The sequence below is a fragment of the Neovison vison genome, chromosome 13 (genome assembly GCF_020171115.1).
Source record: "Neovison vison isolate M4711 chromosome 13, ASM_NN_V1, whole genome shotgun sequence".
In the NCBI taxonomy this organism is placed as follows: Eukaryota; Metazoa; Chordata; class Mammalia; order Carnivora; family Mustelidae; genus Neogale; species Neogale vison.
The window spans coordinates 105433983-105450944 of NC_058103.1; the positions used below are offsets into that span (position 1 = coordinate 105433983).

The 16962-nt window shown below is 37.5% G+C and overlaps 1 protein-coding gene across 6 annotated transcripts in view; it reads right to left on the reverse strand.

Moving 5' to 3' along the window:
* HERC1 (HECT and RLD domain containing E3 ubiquitin protein ligase family member 1) overlaps window positions 1-16962 on the reverse strand; it is a 144221-nt gene that overhangs the window by 105650 nt on the left and 21609 nt on the right. For all 6 annotated transcript variants that reach the window (XM_044230730.1, XM_044230733.1, XM_044230732.1 and 3 more), the window contains exons 11-17: window positions 16673-16838; window positions 11425-11550; window positions 10289-10510; window positions 5403-5555; window positions 5147-5279; window positions 3595-3786; window positions 202-423 (exon numbers count right to left, since the gene is read on the reverse strand). In XM_044230730.1, coding sequence (XP_044086665.1) covers window positions 202-423; window positions 3595-3786; window positions 5147-5279; window positions 5403-5555; window positions 10289-10510; window positions 11425-11550; window positions 16673-16838 — 1214 coding nt within the window. The remainder of the gene's footprint in view (window positions 1-201; window positions 424-3594; window positions 3787-5146; window positions 5280-5402; window positions 5556-10288; window positions 10511-11424; window positions 11551-16672; window positions 16839-16962) is intronic.

A 16962-nucleotide genomic window follows, 5' to 3' on the forward strand; every position in this document is an offset into this window, starting at 1 on the left:
TTGGAGGCTCTTTTCACTACACAGTGCTGTAGGATTTAACTTCTTCTAAGGGCTCCAAGTCACAGTCTCAGATCCCCCATCCAGCTAATGTTTCACTTGTTTACTACCAGTTCTCTAGTCAGCAAACCCAGAAAAAGAGGTATCTCCAATGGAGATACAAACACAAGCATGTATTTTAAACACTGTAGAGAAGCACATTACCTAACTGAGGGGTGTCCATTTCTACACCATCACTAAAAAGCGGTGTTTTCATCCAATATGCAGTGTCCTGTTCCTCTGGAGACACAGGGGAGCCCAGAAGCATACCACCAAGACACCGCCCAATAAGGAGAGCAATAGTTCTTTCCAGATCCACAAGCCACACCCAGGACTGGGCTGGCTGAGGTAACGGCATGCCAGCAGGATCAATCAGTTCTGGCCCTCCTAAAAACAAAAACATTAGTAATCACTTTTTATCTGGTATTCAAGAGTTTCAATCATTCTCATTCCTACTGCACTGCAATAAGTCATGAAGTAAACTAATTCTACACTGAAAACATAAATTATAACATTTTCTGTATATATTCTCTTTACTAGGCTAACTTAAAATATATTCAAATGACTTTGCCATCAAATAAAATTTCCCTTTTGGAGTTACTAATTTTTTTTTAAGATTTTATTTATTTATTTGACAGACAGAAATCCAGAGAACACAAGTAGGCAGAGAGGCAGGCAGAGAGAGAGCTGGGGAAACAGGTTGCCTGCTAAGCAGAGAGCCCCATGTGGGGCTCCATCCCAGGACCCCGGAATCATGACCTGAGCTGAAGGCAGAGGCTTTAACCCACTGAGCCACCCAGGCGCCCAGGAGCCCCTGGAGTTACTAATTTTAAGATAAGCATTAAAACAGTATATGACAGAGACATCCCAAGGGATTCTATTCCTACTTTTCATTATCTAGATCAAATTTCACCATAACAGTGAGTACTTAAGGCAGCTCATACCTCCAAAATCAATATAAGAATTGATCTAGTAAAATGACACTTATTATTGTTTAATGTTTTTAAGGCACAAATCAGAACTGTCTTGTACTGAAATCAAGACCCATGATTTATTATACACCTGTTTTTAAAAGTTCTTCACTTAAAAAAGAAAAACTATACTTAGCCATAAAGATAGGTACAGATGTCAATTAAATCGCTAAAGAAAAACAAACAAGATTAACATGTCCAAAAACTGGTTATTTAAAAAGACTGATAGGGATGCCTGGGTGGCTCAGTTGGTTAAGCAGCTGCCTTCGGCTCAGGTCATGATCCCAGTGTCCTGGGATCGAGTCCCACATCGGGCTCCTTGCTCAGCAGGGAGCCTGCTTCTCCCTCTGCCTCTGCCTGTGCTTGCTCTCTCTCCCTCTCTCTCTGACAAATAAATAAATAAAATCTTTAAAAAAAAAAAAAGACTGATAAAAAAGACAAACCTCTAATAAAAGATGGCATAAATTCAAAAATTAGGACTAAAAAAGAGGATGTAACCACAGTTTCACTAGGGATTTTTAAAAAACCGTTAATGAGTACTATGAACAATTTTATACCAATAAATTTGAGGGGCACCTGGGTGGCTCACTCAGTTAACCATCTGCCTTCAGCTCAAGTCATGATCCCAGAGTCCTGGAATTGAGCCCACAAGACTTCCCGCTTAGCGGGAACTCTGCTTTTCCCTCTCCACCAGCCTCTCCCCCAGCTCACATTCTCTCTCACGTTCTCTTCCTCAAATAAATAATAAAATCTTTAAAAAATGAAAATAACAAAATAACATTTTCTGAAAAGATATCAATTTCCAAAATGGATTTGAGAAGAAACAAAAAAACTAGAGAAGAACAGTAAAAACTAATGTAAGAAAACTAATATAAAGTCTAACTAAACGCCAGGGCCAGGTGGTTTTATAGATAAACTCTTCTAAACCTTCAAAAAAAGATAACCTCTATCTTACATAAATAATTTCAGATAAGCAAAGGAAAGGAAGGGTAGACTCCAAAATGATGCCATGAGGTTAGTATAACTGTGGCAGTAAAAATGACATAAAAATAACACAAAAATGAGAAATTATAGAAAAGTATCAGTTATGAGAACATAGATGCAAAAATCCAAAATAAGATGATACCTAACTTATCTAACACAAAAAGAGTGAATCTTAAAAAGTTCTGAGATGCTTTAGAAAAACAAGAGTAGGGCACCTGGGTGGCTCAGTGGGTTAAGCCGCTGCCTTCAGCTCAGGTCATGATCTCAGGGTGTTGGCATCAAGTCCCACATTGGGCTCTGTGCTCAGCAGGGAGCCTGCTTCCCTCTCTCTCTCTCTCTGCCTGCATCTCTGCCTACTTGTGATCTCTCTCTGTCAAATAAATAAATAAAATCTTTAAAAAAAAACAAACAAACAAGAGTAAACCTGGAGAGGCTCCATATAAAACCTGATTAACAACCTCCTGCAGTTATAACCTTGACACTTGACTTATCTAAACTCAGTGTCAAAGAACCATATAATGTTAAAGTAAGACAGGTCCTCATTGTCATCTTGTCCAATTCTAATACTTCCAGAAGAAACGAAGGCTTAAGAAATTATAAGCAACCTGCTCTAGATAATACAGCCAAGTCACTAGCTTTAAGCCTTAGTCCAGTATTTTCTTTCTTTCTTTCTTCTTAAGATTTTATTTATTTATTTGACAGAGAGATCACAAGTAGTCAGAGGGGCAGGCAGAAAGAGAGAGAGGAGGAAGGCTGCCTGCCTAGCAGAGAGCCTGATGTGGGACTCCCAGAACCCTGAGATCATGATCTGAGCTAAAGGTTTAACCCACTGAGCCACCCAGGCGCTCTCCAGGATTCTTTCTAATGAAACATGTGGTGGGCTCACTTGAAAGGTTTTTAAGACTTAGTAATTAAACTCCTTTGATAGCCTTATGATAGATTTTAATGGAAAAATACATTAATGTTTTCTAGACATAGTACTTTAAGCTATATCCAAATAAGTATCAAAATCATTTTATAAATTAAGACTGAATTCAAGTGTCATACCTAAAATCAGAATGTTATTTCCTATGAAGTTCCGTTAAAAAAAAAAAAAAATCCATCCACATACAGATTCTCTATTTCCATCTTCTACATTCAATTATCTATAAATCCAATCAAAATACTAAATATTTTATTGTCAGCGATTTAAAACTAAAGGTCTTTTCATTTAAGAAACAGAACTTTTTAATCAAATCAATCCACTGATTGTAAAATGTGCCACTACGCTGCTGACTGAACTGTGAAAAAATGCTTTCCTATTATCCAAGGTAAGATGTATCCTAATTTCAATGATGTGAAAATTTGAAATAAAACATGTCTCAGAATCAATGAAATACACTACTCAAACCTCATGACCATATAAAGACCCTACTTATGACACTGTTACATATAAGCAACTTTCTGAGTTCTCTCATCTCAGTCGCCCTTAAGGCTGCAAATTCTTAGACCATAACAACCCTACCTTTTGATTATGTAAAACACCCGAGTATCAGATATGACCTACCTATTGCAAGCAAGAGGAATGATTTTTCCCAAAAGCCTTATTTTACTGTTTACTTACCATGAAGAGGCCACTGTAACTCTTGGTCTTCTAAAAGAGCAGCAGCTGGCAGGAGTCTATTAAGGCAATCAAGAGGTGGCAACAAGTCGAGGAGGTAACTCAACAGAGGCCGTGCCACTGACACGGGGAGTAACAGTAGAGAGTTAACAATCTGGCAAAGCATACTGCCTGCAGCTGAGACGTATATCACATCTAGGGTAAGAAATTCAACATGGATCAATTGTTTCAGACTTAAAAAAGAAAAAACCTAAAAAATACTATTTTAGTGTAGAACTAGCGTATACTAATTAGATAACTCCTTGTTGAACATGTACCTGGTAGGTGATGTTGCACTGGTATTTACTCACTTTCAGAAAGTACCACAACAGACACTTTGTGGGAAAGCATATAGATCCCTGTGCCAACAAATTCAAAGGATTAAAGCTGCTTCCCTTTAAATGCATTATGAATGTCTCGTTCACAAATTTACCTTCATTTTTAGATTTTCTCAAGAAATATTTATTGAGTACAACATACCAGGCACTGTCCTAGGTGAAAGGCAGACAGCCATGAACAAAGAGCTTTTAAAAAATTCCTACCCTCATGATCTTTACATATTATGTTTTTTAAACCAAATTTACTTTAAAAAAAATTAAGATCACTTCAAAGCACCTGTCTTTCTATCTATATTCATTTTAAATTAACTTTATTTCTGTATTTCATTGTATTTGGGGCAGGAAGGACCATCAGAGATGAGTTCCATTTGAAGAGATTAAATTTTAAATACCTGTGGAACGACAAAATGAAGGTGTCTAGTAAGCAACGGTTTTAGTTTCTCAGTTTCTTTCTTTATTGAGTTGGGGAACTTCAGAGATAAGGAGGTTTCAGAGAAACGTAATGAATTTTAGTTGCCTTTGAGACAACCAAGAAAACACACGCAACAATAACTAGAAAAGGCTTTGGTGTGAAAAAGGAGTTCTCAGCCAGATGCAGATATGGAAATCAACACACTCGGGGTGGTCAAAGGAAATGGGACCAGATCAGATCATTCACGGAGAAAAAAGGGTTGAAGGCAAAACTGAGAGGATCTTAAATATTGAAGGGAATGTCCAAGGAAAAAGAGCTTATAGGAAACGACTGAAAAAAAGTGCTCAGAGAGATATGAGGATTGTGACTACAGAGAAACCCAAGAGAAGAAAACATTTCAAGAAGGAAAGTGGGACACTGGCAAATGCTGAAGAAAGGTAGAGAAACAGCAGATAAAAATTCACTTTATGCCATTTAAAATTCATCTCTTTTTTATTATGTTCAGTCAGCCAGCAAATTAATCTTTTTGAGTATCACTGAAACGTCTTTAGGGCTCCATCGTGTCAATTACCATCTTTCAAGATTAGTCATTATCCATCACTGTTACCATCACCCCAAACCCAAATCAAAGGGATCTTTAATAGGAAGGAGATTGAAGACCATTCCTATTCCACTCAGAAGTTTCAGGTCTCTTAAGGCTTTGGGAAGGCTAAGAATTTCTCCTTTATAACCACTGATTAAATGTCAAATCCAGTACCAAACACACCTCTTAATTTTTCTCCAACGCTGCCATTCCAAGGACTTTCTTTGAGCAAATTTGCAGAACGTGAATAAATATCTGTGGCATGAGGCAACAAGAGCTGAAGATGTTTATGAAGCAGCGCCACGCTGCTTGAGTTCTGGGGGGAAAAGTTCTTAAATTACTACTGTGAAAGAGTCAAGGTCCAGAAATATCATGCTTACCCAAATATCTGAGTTGCAGGTCCCTGGGAGATCATCATAAAAGGCAAAGAATCACATACCTCACTAATGCTATTGATATGGCAAAATGCCAGCAGCTGTTTCTGCAGTGAACACAGGAGTTCATGAAGATGAGCAGGCTGACTGTTTTCTGAAGATGATGTTCCAAGTAGAAATTTATCACTATTCTTTTCTAGCTCTCCAAAGGCTTGATCCTAAGATGATATATAAATGAAGATTATATTTGAAGTGTTTGAAAATGAAAAGTCAAGACCTACCACAAATGATTCTGATTTAAGAAGCCATTGTCTCCTTTTTCCCCTTATTAATCTTTTTTTTTTTAAGATTTTTATTTTTATTTTATTTTGACAGAGAGAGATCACAAGTAGGCAGAGAGGCAGGCAGAGAGAGAGAGGAGGAAGCAGGCCCCCTGCTGAGCAGAGAGCCCGATGTGGGACTTGATCCCAGGACCCTGAGATCATGACCTGAGCCGAAGGCAGCGGCTTAACCCACTGAGCCACCCAGGCGCCCTCCCCTTATTAATCTTTAAATCCTTGTGCTGTTGTTACTAGCTATTAGCAAAACTTGTTAATTTCAATGTTTTGCCACTCAAAAAAAAGTAATGCATGTTTCATTACAGAAACTTTGAATATAGAGAAAACAGTACGATACCCACAGACGACATACTCCATATTTTAATAAAATTGCTTTCCACAGCTCTTGTGAAAGGTTTTGTTTTCACATGGTTGTGAACGGACACAACTGATCATTTGAACCCAATTCTCAGAAATTAGTTTCTGATTATAAAAGAAGTGGTATCAACTATATTTAAATTTAAAAATACATAGAAAAAAAAAGAAATGGACTAAAGAGACATGACAACTAAATACAGTGTGTGATCCTGCATTTGAAGGAGGGGTTGCTACAAAGCATTTTTTTTTAAAGATTTTATTTCTTTATTTGACAGAGAGAGAGGGAGAAGCAGGATCCCTGCAGAGCTCAATCCCATGGCCCTGGGACCATGACCTGAGCCGAAGGCAGACGCTTAACCGACTGAGCTTAACTGACTATAACCAGGCACCGCTATAAAGTATATCATTAAGACAGTCATAAAAATGTGAATATGGATTGTATATTAAATTGTATCAATGTTAAATTTTATGAATAATTGTCCTATTATTATATAAAAGAATGCCCTTAAGAAATACATGCTTGGGGTGCCTGGGTGGCTCTGCCTTCAGCTCGGGTCATGGTCCCAGTGTCCTAGTCCCAGGGTCCTGGGATCGAGCCCCACATCGGGCTCTCTGTTCGACAGGGAGCCTGCTTCCCTTCCTCTCTCTCTGCCTGCCTCTCTGCCTACTTGTGATCTCTGTCTGACAAATAAATAAATAAAATCTTAAAAGAAATACATGCTTAAGTATTTAGGAATAGTCAGCATGACATCTATACTATCAAATGATTTAGAATAAGAAATAGACAGAAATGGTAAAGCTAATTTGGCTGAAGAGTAGAGGGAATTCTCTAATTCTTGAAACTCTTGTGTAAGTTTTTAATTATTTCAAGTTAAAAATATTTTTTTAAAAAACTGTTCTTGGGGCGCCTGGGTGGCTCAGTGGGTTAAGCTGCTGCCTTCGGCTCGGGTCATGATCTCAGGGTCCTGGGATCGAGTCCCACATCGGGCTCTCTGCTCAGCGGGGAGCCTGCTTCCCTCTCTCTCTCTGCCTGCCTCTCCATCTACTTGTGATTTCTCTCTGTCAAATAAATAAATAAAATCTTCAAAAAAAAAATAAAAATAAAAAATAAAAAACTGTTCTTGTAAAAAATTTAGAGAATAACAAAACCTTATTTAAAAACAAGTTAAAATCACCAGTTAGCCAACACCCAAATAAAATCACTATTAATATTTTTTAGTGTATTTCTTTACTTATTTTTGTGACTTTTGCATTTTTCATAATACTGCATATTGTTTTTAATCTTCTCTTTTCCAACAGATTTGTAAGCATTATGTCTTCACGAACCATGGATATATAAATTTTAAGAGTCGTAATATTCCCTTGAGCATATGTACCATAATTTACCTAGCCATTTTAGATATTTAAGTTGTTTAAAATTTTGTATCTTGGGGTGCCTGGGTGGCTCAGTGGGTTAAAGCCTCTGCCTTCGGCTCAGGTCATGATCCCAGGGTCCTGGGATCAAGCCCCACATGGGGCTCTCTGCTCAGCAGGGAGCCTGCTTACCCCTCTCTCTCTACCTGCCTCTCTGCCTACTTGTGATCTCTGTCTGTCAAATAAATAAATAAAATCTTTAAAATAAAATAAAATTTTGTATCTTATAAAGATGTGATGAACATCTTTATGCATAAAGTAATGGTCTATGTTTACAACATGCAAGACAGAATCTCAGCACATTTTAAGGCCCTTGCTAATGTAAGCTGCCAAATAAGCACTGCTACAGACTGAATGTTTGTGTCACTTCAAAATCCCTATGTCAAAACCTAATCCCCAATGTGATGGCATTTGGAGATGGGGCCTTTGGGAAGGCCCTTATGAGAGAGACCCCCTGTGTGAGGACACACAGCAAGAAGACAGCTATTTATGAACCAAGAAGTTTGCACCAACAAATCTGCCAACATTTTGATTTTGGATTTCCCACCTCTTTAATAGTAAGATATAAGTCTGCATTGTCTAAAAGCCACCCAGTCTATGGTATTCTGTTTATAGCAGCCCAGAGAGACAAAGACAAACACCATACCATCATTTCAAAATCTTAGAATATGACAGGGGCACCTGGGTGGCTCAGTCACAGTTAAGTTTCTTACTCTTGATTTCGGCTCCGGTCATGATTTCAGGGTCTTGAGATAGAGCCCCATGTCAGCTTCCACACTGGGCATGGAGCCTGCTTGAGATTCTCACCCTTGCACCTCCCTCTTCCCCGCCTCCCCCACCCTCCCATCACACACACACTCTCTCTCATTAAAAAAAAAAAGTAAAAGAGCATGACAGATTTGGTTTAAATCACTTTAGAAAGAAACAATAATTTATGACTTTCACCCGAAAGCAATTAATATTTTATTTCCATTTCCATATAACATAGACATCTACCCCAGCCCTAATGATATTAGGAAGGCACTACTTTATTTTTCACTAGTTAATTTTATCTTTAATTGTAGTAAAATACATACAATATCAAATTTATCACCTTTTTTGAATATTCAGCTCAATAGTATCTCATGTGTTCACATCGTTGTGCACATGGTGCTTTTAATTATATAAATGCAAGATTTCATCTTCCTTTGTAAGAATGACAAATAAAAGCATTAAGAAATCTCTGACTCGGGACGCCTGGGTGGCGCAGTTGGTTGGACGACTGCCTTTGGCTCAGGGCGTGATCCTGGAGTCCCAGGATCGAGTCCCACATCAGGCTCCCAGCTCCATGGGGAGTCTGCTTCGCTCTCCGATCTGACCTTCTCCTCACTCATGCTCTCTCTCACTGTCTCTCTCTCAAATAAATAAATAAAATCTTAAAAAAAAAAAAAAAAAAAAAAAAAGAAATCTCTGACTCAAGGAGGCTAGATTCTAGAAAGTACACGTAGCAGCTATGCAAGGAGGTGCCATAAAGATGTACCACAATTACCTGGCAGCAGCTTCTAGAGCTGAAGGCAAAACTATCAAATCACAGTAACTGGAGGATATTTACTTTCAAAGGACAAGTGCATCAAACATATTTGTGGTGTTAAGAATCCCATCCATGGGCTTCACACTTGATAGTGACAGCCAGTCTACTTTAAGAGAAAGGCACTTCAGGGGGGCGGGGAAAAAAAAAAAAAAAAAAAAGAGAAAGGCACTTCATGCCACACCAATACTCCTTACAACTTTGGAAAAAAATGTTCTGTCAATAACAAAGGACATTATGAAATTGTTCCCATTCCATGTGCAGCCAGACATCAGATCAAATTTATATTCTTAAATCTGAAAGAAAGTAATTATATAGGCCCAACTGTCATTCAGATTTAGCCACCTTTTAATGTGGACAGAACAGAACACTAAGACTTGCACAGAAAAAGATACAGATCTGACCCTGACGAGGCATAGGAGACAATATGAAAGGATACACACACCATCAAAGTTAAGTCACACAGTATACCTTGTCTCTAAAAACTGCTTAAGTTTACTAAGTTAAAATTACATGGTTAAATAGGGTTATTTGGGTAAGGCTTCCCTGAAGAAGTCATAGATTAGTAGAGCAAGCTGGAAACAGATAATGCCATGCTGATGAGCTCAGATGAGTGGTGTGTAAGCCAAACGGTGAAGGATCTGAAGAGGTTTTAATTTACTACAGTGAGGTTAGTCCAGCAGTAAGATGCAGAGAAGAGACCAGCAAAAAAGTGACAATAACTACAATACTGCTATTAGCATTAGGTTATAATGTTGTGGCTTAGAACCCACAGAAATGTTTGGGGGAGAGGGGATCTAAGAAACACTTGGGAATTAAGAGCATCTTAACACAGGGAAAGCTGTAGTGTCCATTGTCTTCTCTCCTACTGACCAGCCTATTCCTAGTAAGTACCAACCATACTATAATTATAGGATTTTATCTGGTAAGGTTATTCCCTTTCTTACTCTTCTTCTCTTGCAAAATGTTGATGACTATGTTTATTTGTTTACTCTTGAACATTAACATAAGAAACACTTGGTAAAATTCTAAAAAAAAAAAAATCTTTTTGGAATCCTCAATTACAAGTCACTTAGCTCCTACAATATTTCAGAAGATCTGACATGTGTGTTCTGCCTCTAGGGGAGTGGAGTCTGGAGTTTTGTTTATTTTATACATATTTAAACGTCAAAATACCTTAACCTGAAGCCATCCCTATCCCCTCCAAAAAAGAAACACAAAAAACAAAATCCAAGCTTTATTCTTTTTTTAACTACAAAGAAAATGAGCAACTTACTGTATAAAATCCTAAATTTCTTAAGAGAGTCTTCATCAAAATTTCAGCCAGATGGGTGTCTGGATGGCAGCTCGGAGTGCCATAAGGTTGATCTGACAGGTTTCCATAGCCAGTACACACAGAAGAGAGGTCAGCAGCATCAGAGGGTGAGCTATAGCCAAGTAAGGAAGCTACATGGGTATGATCTTGCAAACTTGTCAGAATGATATCCAGTTGCATTCGCTAAAGAAAAATATTTTCATCAATGAAATAGGTACAAATGATTAGTTTAAAATGCACTTAGAAAAAAATGATCCCACTTTATATGCTGATATTTCAGGAAGTATATAATTAAAAGAAAAGCTGTTCCACTGATATCATTTGGAAAAATGTAACATACAGCATTTTATTCCTTCTTTTACTATAATAACCAAAACTCTCAACAAAATGGTACTCTCTGCATAATGATTTTAGGACTTGCAAGAGTAGGAAATGTCAACAGATAAATTATACTATATTCTTCTATACAATCATCAATGTAACTATTTATTCTACTATTTAAAATAAATCACCTGAAATGTAAACTACTGAAAACTACTCATTGGAAGCTACTGTGGATATTACATTGCCAATGAGGACCGCTTTTCCCCTGAAACCTGTAACTCTACAATTGATAGTTCTACTTGGTCGAACAAAATGTATTTATTTTAATGTACGTAAGATCTTAAAAATGGAAAAAATAAGCACATTCATGTCCTCAACTACATTTTCATAACAGTCATCTTCTTTTACTTTTTTTATAGAAGCAATTTCAAACAACGTTCTGGGCATGGAACCAACAGTAGCACAGGACCTTGATTTTAACTTAGCACACTATAAATTAAAATGTCTCTGGTATGATAGTATAAGCAACAGATTATTAAATTTTAATAATTAGCCCCAAATTATTTAATATGTTATCATTTGCTTCACATTCATTAAAATAATGGGAACTCTTCCAGCAGAAAATATTAAATTAGGATTTACTAAACCCATAAAGTATTATTCCATGAACACATGGTAATCAATAGCTTTATTTCCGCTTCAGTGGGGATCACAGTCCCCACTGCAGTGTCTGTGATATTACTGGTTTACTTGGATACCATGCAAAGGCTTACCTGTCCTTTAGATAAGCTCTCCCATCTATCAGGTCCTTGGGGTAAAAGAGAATGAAGCAATTCCATACGTTCTCGTAATGGAGGTAATAGCATGGTTGCTCCCACTGACAAAGTTTCAATTACCACCTAGTATCAAAAAAAGAAAAGTGTATCTACTGGCCTTCTTTACCTTTTTAACAGAAACACATGAAAAATAAATGCACTGGGGTGCCTGGATGGCTCAGTGGGTTGGGCCTCTCTCTTCAGCTCAGGTCATGATCTCAGGGTCCTGGGATCAAGCCCTGCACCGGGTTCTCTGCTCAGCGATGAGCCTGCTTCCACACACCCTCAACGCATTCCCCCACCCCCGCCCCTGCCTGCCTCTCTTCCTACTTGTGATCTCTGTCAAATAAATAAATAAAATCTTTAAAAAAAAAAAAAGGAAAGAAAAATAAATGCACCTATTAGGATCCTGGAAGTCTGAAGAAGGTAGATCACAGAAGTCTGAAGAAAGTGACACAAAAAAAGAAAGCATGCAATCTTTTAAGTAGAGTAGAATAAATATTTTGAATTTGCCACTAATAGCTAATCTTCATCCAACAAATATTTAGTGTTGACTCTATTAACATTGGGCCTGGTAAGACTCTTTGCAATGTGCTACAGATGCAGAAATGAACAAGCCAGAGAGAAGTCCTCCTTCTATAGGCCTATAGTCTAATGGGAAAGAGACCCTGAGGCAAGTAATTTTAAGTGTGAAAGGAGTCACATATAGGGAAAAGTAAAAAGGATGTACAAACTTGATCAACACACACAAAGAGCACTAACACAGCCTATGGGCTCACAGAAGGTCTCCCTGAGAATTGGGCATTTAGGTTAAGAATTTTATTTTATTTTATTTAAAGATTTTATCTATTAGGGCACCTGGGTGGCTCAGTCAGTTGGCCGCCTGCCTTCAGCTCAGGTCACGATCTCAGGGTCCCAGGATGGAGACCCACATTGGGCTCCCTGCTCGGTGGGGAGTCCGCTTCTTCCTCATCTCCCAGCTCATGCTCACTCATGCTCTCTGTTCCTATCTGTCTCTCTCTTTATCTCAAATAAATAAAATCGTAAAAAAAAAAAGATTTTATTTATTTATTTGAGAGAAAGAGAGACAGAGGGCACACAGAGAGTGAGCACGAGTTGGGGGAGAGGGAGAAGCAGGCTTCCCAGTGAGCAGGGAGCCCAAAGTGGGGTTCAATTCCAGGACCCCAAGAACATGACCTGAGCTACAGGCAGATGCTTAATCGACTGAGACACACATGTGCCCCAAGGTTAAGATTTTTAAAACAAGAAGGACTTAGACCAACAAACATCCAGGTAGCTATTAGGAACAGCTATATTGTCTTAGGTCTCATAATTTTTTCAGGGTCATAGCTTCTTTATCAGTAAAAGGAGGGTGCTGGACTAGAAAAAAGAAGCACTTGATGATTAAGAGCTCTTGTAAATTTAGAATGAAGAAATTTTAAAAACCTCAACAGAAGGTTTAGAATATAAAATTAAATTTTTCATACGGTAGTTGGGGGAAAATGGAAAACAGGAAAAAAAAAACACAAGAAAAATTATGAGGACTCATCTAGGAGGTCTAGTATCCCAATAATAAGGAGTTACAGAAAGAGAAAACAATGAAGAGGAAATCAATATACAGTATACTCTAAGCAACTTCTTAAAACTGAAGACTGAGTTTGGAAATTAAAAGGGTCCACCCAAGCATAAGCCACAATGGTTAACAACAGACTCACACCAGTTCCTATTATTTTGAAATGTGAGAACACAAAGGACAAATAGAACTTGCTACAGAACTCAGAGAGAAAGGCAGATTTCCATACAAAGGATAAAAATTTGAAGAGCACTGATTTTTCTGAGTAATAACACTGAAAGTTAAAAGACAATGACTTTTATGGGCAAATGAGTTCTTAACAGGAAAATGGATTTAGATTAGAATTTTACCCCCTCAACTATTCATGAGCTATTCAATTCACAAACTACTTCATTGTGAGTATATTTTCAAAGAATATTTTTCCTATCTACCCTCTCTCAGAAGCTACTAACAGAGGTTAAAAAAAAAAAAAAAAACAAAAAAAAACCAGCAGACACCACCTTAACCAAGTGATCACAGTCAAAATATCCAGTTACAAGACACGCCAATACCATGAACCCCATGATGTGGTGTACAGAGGACACATCATCATCTCTGTGGCACTCTTGCCAAAAATGCATAACCTCAATCCAATCATAAGAAAACAACAGAGATATTCAGTAAAATAACTGACCATGACTTAGAAATTGTCTAGGTCATCAAAGACAAGGAAAAAAATGAGAAATTGTGGCACAGTGTAGGAGACCGGGGAGAAATAACAATTAACTGTAATACAGGATCCTGAATAGGATTCCTCGAAAGAACAAAGACATTACTGGAAAACTGATCAAATTTCTAATAAGCTGTTCAGTATAATGAATAGTATTAAGCTAATGTTAATTTCTTGGTTTTGATAATTGTATTGCAGTTATGTACGACATTAGCATTAGGGGAAGCTGAGTGAGGAAACTATTTTTTATACAACTTTTCCTTAAGTCTACAAATGACTCAAAATAAAGCATTTAAAAAGAAACAAACAAAAAAAAGCAACAGTGAGTGTACAAATAGATTAAGTTCCTAGAAGTTTCAGAGATAAGGAACAGAAACAGCTTTGTACATATCCTGAGGATTCATCTCTGAAGGACTCCCCTAAAAGAGTAACTACAAAGGACAGTCAAGGAATAAATAAACAATTTCTAAAAATAATTTTTAAAGTTTACTTTCTTTATTTTATTCCAGTACTTTTTGGCCTTTTAAAAATACTACACTATCGGGGTGCCTGGGTGGCTCAGTAGGTTAAAAATACTACACTATCATTCCTGATAAATACCACAACAACAAAGTTCCCATTCACCACCAGGTTAATATTTCTTCTACCCACATGTCAGGGATATGTCTGTCCAGCTGAAGAATCAGTCATCTTTTATTGATATGTAATTCACATGTCATAAAATTCACCTTTTTTTTTCCAAGTATAAAATTCACTGGTTTAGTACATTCACAGAGTTGTATAACCATCACCCCATTCTAATTTTAGGACATTTTAATCACCCCAAAAAGAAATTTTGTGTCTATGAGCAGTCACTCTCCTCTCATCCTCCCCTAACCCCTAACAACCAACTGATTTACTTTCTCTATGGGTCTTGCCTACTCTATACATTTCATATACATACAGTCATATAATATATGGCCTTTTGTGACTGGCTTCTTTCACTTACCACAATGCTTACAAGGTTCAGTCATGCTATAGCATGTTATCAGAATCTCCTTTCTTTTTACTCCTGAATAAGATTATCCTGGTACAGACATACCACATTTAGTTCATTCATTCATCACCTGACATTCCACCTTTTGGTTATTATGATTAATATTGCTATGAACATTCCTATACAAGTTTTTGAGTGAAAAATTCTCTCAGGAACAGACCTAGGCGTAGAAATGCTACATTATATGGTAACTTAACATTTAATTATTTTAGGAACTGCCTGCTTTCGAAAGCAGCTGTACCATTTTACATTAATACCAGCAATATACAAGAGTTCCAATTTCTCCACATCTTCAGTAACACAATCCTGTCTTTTGGATTTAGCCTCTAAGTGGGTGTGAAGAGTGTTTCACTAAGACTTTGATTTGCATTTCCCTAATGACTAAGACTGTTGAGAATTTTTTTCATGTGCTTACTGGCTATATGCATATTTTCTCTGGAAACATGTCTACTCAAAATTCTTTGCTCATTTTTGAAGGTGAGTTATTAAAAATAAATAAATGAAGTTGGGTTATTTAGCTTTTTATTGTTGAGTTGTAAAGATCCTTTATATATTCTGGAAACTAGAATTTTTTTTTAAGATTTTATTTATTTATTTGAGAGAGAGTCAGCCAGAAAGAGAGCATGAGCAGGGGAAGGGGCAGAGGCAGACGGAGAAGTAGACTCCCCTCTGTGGTGGGGGAGGACACAGAACCTAGATTCCAGGACCCCGGAATCATAAACTGAACCGAAAACAGATGCTTAATGCCAACTGAGCCACCCAGTGTCCCCGGAAACTAGAATATTATCAGACATACGATTTACAAATATTCCTCCCATTCTATGTATGAGTTTTATGTTCATTTTCTTGATAATGCCCCTTGAGGCATAAATGTTTTCCATTTTGATGAAGTCCAATTTATCTCCTCTCTTTTTTGGTTGCCTATGCTGTCAGTGTCAAATCTAAGAAACTATTGCCTAATCCAGGGTCATAAAGATGTGATATATACGTACAACAGAAGATTATTAAGGCTCAGAAAGGAAGGAAATTCTGACACGTGGTACAATACAGATGAACCTTAAGGACATTATGCTAAGTGAAATAAGCCAGTCACAAAAAGACAGTTTCAGGATTCCACTTACATGACATATTCAGAATGTGAAAATCAAAGAGACAGAAAGTAGAATAGAGGCTACCAGAAGCTAAAGAAAGGGGAGAATAAGCAGTTATTGTTTGATGGGTACAGAATTTCAATTTTATAAGATGAAAAGAATTATGAAGATGGGTAGGGGTTGAACATTATGAATGTATTTAATACCACTAAACTATATTTAAAAGTGGTTAAGGTAGGGGAGCCTGGGTGGCTCAATCAGTTAAGCATCCAGCTCTTAATTTTGGCTCAGGTCATGCTCTTGAAGTTGTAAGATTGAACTCTGCATTAGGCTCCAAGCTGGGAATGGAGCCTATTTGAGATTCCTTCTCTCTCCCTCTTTCCTTTCCTATCCCCTCTCCCCCTTTCTCTCAAAAAAAAGAAAAGGTTAAGATAGTAAATTTTATGTTATATGTGTCTTACCATGATAAAATATAAAACTGGATCCCTGTCCTCAGAAATTTATCCTCTGGTGGAAAAGACAGACATGTTTGTGAACAGACAACTACAATACAATGTGATGCAATGAGCATACATACAGGAGAAACCTAACCTGGCAGGGGAACAGGGAATGAAAGCCTTCCCAAAGATGACCTTTGTCTTAAAGGATGAGTTAACCAAAAATATTTACTCCCACCAAGAAAAGGAATAAGGGAAAAACATTCCATTGAAGTCTTCCAATATATGGTTGCATATATGAGCTACAACTTTAAGGAAAGATATGGCTTGAGATACAGATTCCAAGTCCTATATGCTTACCTCTTGAATTTCATCTGGGACAGTTGAATCCATCAGTCTGAAAAGCAAATTTCGAAGTGGACCTGCCTGTCTCCCAAGAATGCTGGTAGCGACCCCTCCCGCAAGTGCAAGAGCAAGGTGATTTGAAAGCAGCTTCAGGCACAGCTTGAGGAAATTGTGGTGTTCCCTGAAACCAAACAAAGTGCTGTGAACTTCTGGAACATAAAAGAGCATGTGCTATCCAGTCTGGGTAACATTTTTTTCTCTTTAAAACTTTTGTCAAATTATGACCAATAGTGATTTTTAAAATG